General features: G+C 48.6%; 1 protein-coding gene across 1 annotated transcript; it reads right to left on the bottom strand.

Moving 5' to 3' along the window:
- LOC311316018 (charged multivesicular body protein 5-like) lies at positions 1-4,536 on the bottom strand. Its single transcript, XM_084446758.1, has 9 exons — positions 4,412-4,536; positions 3,651-3,755; positions 3,507-3,553; positions 3,253-3,346; positions 3,009-3,080; positions 2,472-2,580; positions 1,929-2,044; positions 485-762; positions 1-406 (listed from the first exon to the last, which is right to left on the bottom strand). Exons 1-8 carry the CDS (start codon positions 4,478-4,480, stop codon positions 712-714), a joined length of 663 nt encoding a protein of 220 aa, XP_084302884.1. The 5' UTR covers positions 4,481-4,536; the 3' UTR covers positions 1-406; positions 485-711.
- Positions 4,537-8,164: the final 3,628 nt, after the last annotated feature.

The following is an 8,164-nucleotide window of genomic DNA, read 5'->3' as shown; positions in this document are numbered from 1 at the left end:
AATCAATTCCACTTTTTGAGGACTTGGTAGCAAAATGGCAATGTCTTATCTTGACCAAGGGCTTTGTCATTGTACATGATACTGTAATACTGTGGTCAAGAAGGGGTAGTGTTAGGGGCATGTGGATTGGTAGGGGTGGGTAGGGGTAGTGTTTAGGGGTAGGGGTTTGGCGTTGGGGGCATTTGGATGGGTAGGGGTAGTGTTAAGGGGTAGGGGTAAGGCGCTCCAAAGAAAGAGGGATGAAGGAAACAAGAAAAGAAATAAGGAGGTACAGTCTGTAACAAGGCCACATGCTAGCGTGGTAGTACCAATATAAACCAAACACCAAGCTACCTAGTTAATGGTAAATGGACTGCACTCACATAGCACTCTTATCCAAAGCGCTTTACAATGGCCTCTCATTCAGCTACACACACACACACACACACACACACACACACACACACACACACACACACACACACACACACACACACACACACACACACACACACACACACACACACACACACACACACACACACACACACACACACACACACACACACACACACACACCAATGGCGGCAGCTGCCATGCAAGGTGCTAGCCTGCTCATTAATACCTTAGCAATATGGTAGTGTTCTCCGGCTTAATCGCTTACAACGTATAAACGTTACCCTAAATAAAAAAGTGTTCCAATGTAAGTGCAGTTGTTTTGTTTTCTTCCTCTTATGTGGCGGGGATCTGTGGCAGACCGAATTCATCCACCAGAACTCCGTCCTGAAACACAGGGAGACAGAGGACACATGAGTAATGATCCACTATGTTCGATCACACTATTATCCCCTGGGGGGCCCCAAAGAAATTCAGGGGAGGTGCGGAGGGATGGTTAGAAGAAAAAAAAAAAAGGAAAACGTTTTTTATTTTTGAATTTTCTATGATTTTTATGAATGTAATGTGATTTTAAAGGTCAGAAAATCGAAATAAATAATGGGAGAGATGTATACTAAATGTGTGGATAGTGCAGAGAGAGCCCCTCCCCCGCAGGCATGAATGTATGGTGCGAAAACATCATAACGTTAACTAGCAGCAGGTGCCACCGAGCTAACTTAGCTGTGTAACGTTATGGGCTAGCTAACGCTGCCTTGCAAAATGGACAAATTTGGGGGGGTGGGGGGGCGCGGGTGTGTCACTGTTTTCAGAGGGGAGGCCCACATTGGTGGAGTTTGGGAACCCATGCACTAGAACTATGAACACCATGAATAGTGCTCCGCTAGAACTACAAACGAGTAAACGAGTACGAGAAAGCTCTACTAGAACTACAAACACCATGAGTACAATAATGCCCTACTAGAACTACAAACACCATGAGTAGTGCTCTACTAGAACTACAAACACCATGAGTAGTGCGCCACTAGAACTACAAACACCATGAGTAGTGCTCTACTAGAACTACAAACACCATTAGTAGTGCTCCACTAGAACTACAAACAAACTATGAGTAATGCTACACTAGAACTATAAACACTATGAGTAATACTACACTAGAACTACAAACACACCATGAGCAGTGCCAAAGTGGACCAACAGTGCGGTGATTAAACGCTTGCTTGGGCAGTGGCCGATTCATGTTGACCCGTGTCAGTGGAGTGGTTGTACTCTGGCTCTGTACTGTGTTTCGGTTCGACCCACGTCAAGGGCGTGCCCAGGGCGGGATTCGAACCCACGCTTCTACGAGCTCTCCCGCTTGCGAAGAGATACGCTGACGGTTGCGCCGATAGGGCCGTCCCTCTTGGGAGGGACTGTCAGCGCTCCTTGGAGGAGTGAGTTTTACCAGATACTCGCTACCGCGACCTCGGACAGGGACTACCTCACTCCAGGAGGGTTTAGGAGGGCTCGCTATTCGCTGGGTTACGTCGGCTCAGGGAATGTGGTTTCATGATGACCTTGTTTGTTTTGCTGTCGCTAGGCATTCCTTCGGGTATGGCGGGCGCAGACGAGGCCTCGTCCAGGTAGGAGCTGTCGTCGTCCAGGAGTAGCTCGTCCCCGAGGGCGTCCAGCTCTGAAAAACAGTCACAACACTCTGATACTTCTCCCACACACACAGACACACACACACACACACCGACACCGCTCTCAAACACACACACTCTGATGCCTCTCTTAAACACATACACACTCTGATAGCTCTCTCAAACACACACACTCTGATGCCTCTCTTAAACACATACACACTCTGATAGCTCTCTCAAACACACACACTCTGACACTTCTCTCAGACAGACAGACAGACAGACAGATAGACAGACAGAGAGACACACACACACACACTCACTCACTCAATCTGATAACTCTCTCAACACACACACAGACATGCATACAGTACAGACACCTTGACACCTCTCTAAAACACAGACACTCACACACACACACTGACAGCGCTCTCGGACACATGTTGGTACGTGTTCAGTATTGGGGGCGTGGCGTACCTGCTTCCAGGTCGTCCTCGTCTATCTCAGGGGTGCCGTAGCTGCGGCTCAGTGCCTCCTGGACCTCGCTAGCATCCTCCATCATGTCCTCCAGCTGGTCCTGCAGGTCCTGGATACACACACACACACACACACACACACACAAACAAACACACATTATTACAAAGCATCCAGTGTAATGGTCTGGAGCCATTCAGATTTGCTTTGCTAAATGGACTGCACTTATATAGCGCTTTATCCAAAGTGCTATCCACTTTATCCAAAGTGTTTTACAATGAAGGCCTCTCATTCACACACACATTCACACACCAATGGCAGCAGCTGCCATGCAAGGTGCCAGCCTGCTCATTGGGAGCAATTTAGGGTTCAGTGTCTTTGCCCAAAGACACTTCGACATGTGGACAGGCGGAGCCGGGATTCGAACCGCCGACCCTACGATCACTGGACGACCCGCTCTACCTCCTGAGCCACAGCCGCCCCCTGCTTTGTCCCTAGTGTTATTATACGCTGAGGTGATGGACGTTAGAAATGGCATACTTCGATCTGATCGATCTTCACGTTCTTGTAGGCCTTCTTCATCTCTTTGGCTCCGATCTTCATGGCCTCCACCTGGGGGCCAGAGAACACACCAGACAACTGTGAGAAGCGACTAATTAAGGTGTATTTCTATACTCCATAAACATGGCGTACAGCCCGAGGAGGACATCTTCTGCAGCCAGAGCTTGTGTTGAGGATGAAGACGTTTATTTAGGACAGGTGACGTCACGTGAGCCAGTCTTACTGTCGTTTTGGTGTCCTTCAGTGACTGGATGGTGTAGTTGGCCTGTTCCATGTTGAAGGACTGCTGAGCCAGCTGGTCTCTCTGGCCTTCATACCTGGAACAGCATTGGAAGAGTCGATGCATTTTCGCTTCATAGCTAAAATTAGCACCGCGGCTAATTATGTTCAAATGTCCGCTGTGTCAAATGAACTTCAATCAATTTGTGGGGAAAAGACATTTCTTGTACAATCGTTTCATAACAAACAATGACTCACATCCTCTTCTGCTTCAAGACTCTCATTGCCTTTTGTTTCACCATATTCTGGAAGAGAAAATAAAAGGTGTGAATAGTGCATATTAATACACGAGAAAAGGGCAGTGTCGTTGGGTGGGGCGGGAGGGGCACAGCGATATCTCACCTTCGCCGGCCCTTCCCTCATCTTCTTCATCTGGTCTTTGTACTTCATCAGCTCGGCGTCTAGTCTGGCCACCTTCTTGTCGATGGACTCCGCCCTCGCGTCCACCTATGGGGCAGGGAATGGAACATGAATGAGGTGAGTTAGCAAGTATTGAGGCATCTCGAACAAACGACACGTTAGCTGTGTTCGGAATCGCTCCCTATTCACTATATAGTGCACTTTATAGGGCATCAGCCATTTTGTTTGTAGTGTCCGAATTCTCCACGGAATTTTCGTTCCCTATATAGTCCACTATTTATTACCCACAATTCACCTTGATTTCCAGGGAACAGTGCATGTACACTACATTTTCTCCGTTCCCTAGGTAGTTCACTACATGGTGAACCCTATATAGGGAATAGGGAGTGAGGGAACGAGGGAGCGATTCCGAACACAGCTATAACTGCTGTATTCCATGAGTATTGCTCGATTTTGGATTGACATTTTGGCATAAAACAGGAAAATCACATTTGTTTTTTGTAGTAAAACAAACACTGAAGCAGATACTGATTTGTTTTCATCTTCACATGTAATACCAGTATGTGTGTGTGTGCGTTCTATTTCTTGTTGATGCTAACTGAGCAAGAACACGAATGGTAATAGGGTGACTCCATCTATTTTACAACATTTTGAGTAGCAATCGAGCTGACGCTGGCTAGGCTAGCTAGCTAACTAGCTGGCTTTCAGATAGAAACGATGGCTGTACAATGTACTACACTTACATTGCCAATGCAATCCGAAAGGTTTGGAGGGGGGGCTTTCGGTTTTCCATGTCCAAAAATTCTGTTCATTTTGACAGTTTATAATATAAGTCTCGAGCCTTTTATTTCCTTTACACAAAGCATCGAAAAGCCAGAAGAAGCCACAAGCCAAATGAAAGCGTTCTTCTTCCGGTAGCAGACTTTCAAAATAAAGGTCATGCAAAACAAATGTAGCATACTTTAATTGAAAAAGAGATGCAAATCTCGGTGCGATTTTCTCTGCTTAAATAAAGGTTAAATGCAATATAAATATAATTACAAAAAAAAAAGACTAAAATTATTGCCTAAATTAAAGTTTCAAGCCAGACTGATTGATTGGCAGTGGCACCGTGGTGCAGTAGGCTACTTAGCACTGTCGCCTCACAGCATGAAGGTCCTGGGTTCGATTCCCGCTTGGGACGTCGGCACTGGGGATGCTCTCTCCAGGGCTGTCAGGTTCTCAGGTGGGGTATCTCTCCAGGGCTGTCAGGTTCTCAGGTGGGGTATCTCTCCAGGGTTGTCAGGTACTCGGGTGGGGTATCTCCCAGGGTTGTCAGGTACTCAGGTGGGGTATCTCTCCAGGGTTGTCAGGTACTCAGGTGGGGTATCTCTCCAGGGCTGTCAGGTTCTCAGGTGGGGTATCTCTCCAGGGTTGTGGGGTACTCAGGTGGGGTATTTCTCCAGGGTTGTCGGGTACTCAGGTGGGGTATCTCTCCAGGGTTGTGGGGTACTCAGGTGGGGTATTTCTCCAGGGTTGTCGGGTACTCAGGTGGGGTATCTCTCCAGGGTTGTGGGGTACTCAGGTGGGGTATCTCCCCAGGGTAGTCAGGTACTCAGATGGGGTATCTCCCAGGGTTGTGAGTACTCAGGTGGGGTATTTCTCCAGGGTTGTCGGGTACTCAGGTGGGGTATCTCCTGGGCCTTTCTTTGCTGAGTTTACAAGTTCTCCCCATGTTCGCAATGGTTTCATCCCAAGAACCCATGAAAAACACGCAGAAGACCAGGACCTGGACTGAGAATGATGGACTGCGCTTGTCTGCCCCTGGAGGACGGCTTGGATGGGAGAAATGCAGAGGACCAAGTTGCATGTGTGTGTGTGTGTGTGTTAGTGAGTGTGTGCGCGTGTGTGTGTTGTGTGCTGTGCCACTGTTTATCTGTGTGTAATTGTGTGTGTCACAGATTAAATACCCCTTGAGGTCCTGTAATTAATTAATATGTTGACTATATTCTATTGACAGATAACTATGTTTGGTGACGCCTGCAGAGGGCGCTACATTACCACATGTAGCCTAATCTACCCCCCAACCCCCCAGTAGCCACATCTGCTCTTTTGACTTCTTGGCACCAACAGACACTAAGGTTTCTATGGTGACAGCCATGCCACACAAACACACGAACAACAAGCAATAACAAGACGTTGCCTGCCAGTCAGGGGCCTTGCTGCTTTTTGAGGCTCGGTTTCGTGACGAAAGTCAACTCTCCGATGTTTGTGTCTCACCAGGGGGTGGTGTAGACCGCAGTGTGTGATGCTGTAAACTGTTACTTTTTTTTGAACGTCAGTCCGTCTGCGTGCCTGTACATGACAGCAGGGGAGGCGTGGTACGTGGTACATGACCACGTGGCACGCCGTGTTTGTAGCGTATCTCGTCCAGTTGGTGCAATGCGAGTGCTGTGATACTGTGAAGCAAAACTGTTATCGTCAGGCTGCCTGTGTGTGTTTATACGGCAGGAGAGGCTTAGAAACAGTACACACACACACACACACACACACACAGACACACACACCTCCCTCCCCGCGCCTTCCTACAGCAGATATCAAACTTTCATACCGTCCCCTGTTCACCGTTGGCCTATAGGGAATCAGTAGGGGTCAGGCCATGATCAAAGCTCTCACGTCGATGGCGGGAGGTGAAGGGAGGAGGAGGTGGAGGAGGAGAGAAGGGTCCTCGTTAAGACTATCGAGACGCTGCCGCCGGAACGCCGTCCCCAGATTCTTGTTGTTGCCTTGCCAACCGATCCGCCACAGATTGTGCAAGGGTGCTGTATAAGAAGAGTCCATGTAAATATAGGCTGCCATCTGGTTTCATTAACCTACTCTGTCATACGTATAGCGTCAGGGGGGGCATGTACGTGGAACGGGGAAACTACTGAGGTGGATGACGGACGGACGTCTCCTCAGTCGCTGATCTCGGAGAGCGCAGGAATGAGGATGGATGGATGGCATGGAGCCTCGCGCCACCACTGATGATGTAAACAACAGCAACATTTTGAGATCCCCCCCCCCCCCTTGAGTGTGTGTGTGTGTGTAGGCCTACTTGCCTGTGTGAAGTGTCCCACTGAGCAAAGACACGTCTAAAAGACGTCTTTTAGATGTCTTTTTTGTCTTTTTCGGACGTCCAAAGACATCCAATTAGGAGCCAGAATGAAAGTTTTTTTAGACGTTCAGATTGAACCCGTTTTGCACGTCCACAGACGTCTTAGAGGGGTCCAAGCCAGACGTTTGAATATTGAGGGGTCCAGCAGACGTACAAACGGGGTTCTGGACCGACGGATGTTATTAAGACATGATCTGAACGTCTCCCTGACGTTGTGTGTTTGCTGGGATGGATGGCATGGAGCCTCACGCCACCACTGATGATGTAAACAACAGCAACATTTTGAGACGTGTGTGTGTGTGTGTGTGTGTGTGTGTGTGTGTAGGCCTACTTGCCTGTGTGAAGTGTGTATGTGTGAAGTGTGTGTGTATGTGTGTGCGTGCTTGCCTGTGTACAGTATGTGTGCGTGTGTTCTCACGCGCGCCTGTGGATCATCACAGCTGCAGCCGGTCTCGAGCCTTTGAGACTCAGATGTTCCAAAACGAATCTCCTCAAAACCGCAGTTCCAAACAGCGGCCCAAGACAGACGTCTGTGTACATTACTCATTAATCATCTACCCTCTGTGTACATTACTCATTAATCATCTACCCTCTGTGTAGGCCTACTCGTAAATCATCTACCCTCTGTGTGTACATTACTCATAAATCTTCTCCCTTCTGTGTAGCCTACATTACTCATCATTAATTCTCTCCCCTCCGCCTGGGATAAACGTACACAAGGCAAAGACACCGTTGACTTGTTGCTTAGAAACAGTGAGAAACCGCAAACTTTTATTCCCGGGAGACGCGCTCTCTCTCTCCCGGCGAGGGCGCATGGTGGGTACCCTCTCTGCTTCCCGGGAGTTGACCACCATCTTGTTTCCAAGCAACAAGTTTAGCCGCTGTTCTGTGTTGTATCCTGCTGGGTCCTACTGATATATTAAATGCTAAGAGATCTTACTGTACTAACTTCTCTTTAATTGGATCTGCTGGTCATTAAGGCCTTGTAGGTTAATTGAACGGTCATTCCACATTGAGCTAATTAACATTGTTTTATGGGCTCTTTTCTTTTCACTGGTCCGACCACTGCTGCCCTCCCCCCTACTCTCCTCCACTCTCTCCCTCTCCACTCTCTCTTCCACTCTCCCTCTTCTCTCTCTCCTCCTCTCTCCCCTTCTTTTCTCCCTCTCCTCCTCTCTCTCTCCTTCTCCTCTCTCTCTCCTCCTCTCTCTCCTCCTCTCTCCTTCTCCTCCCCCTCTCCCTCCCCTTCTCCTCTCCCCCCCTCTCCTGCTCTCTCCCCTTCTCTCTCTCCTCCTCCCTCCCCTTCTCTCTCTCCTCCTCTCTCCTTCTGCTCCCCCTCTCCCCCCGCTTCTCCTCTCTC

Source organism: Borostomias antarcticus (genome assembly GCF_949987555.1).
Source record: "Borostomias antarcticus genome assembly, chromosome: 12".
Lineage (NCBI taxonomy): Eukaryota > Metazoa > Chordata > Actinopteri > Stomiiformes > Stomiidae > Borostomias > Borostomias antarcticus.
This window is presented reverse-complemented; position numbering and strand designations above follow the sequence as displayed.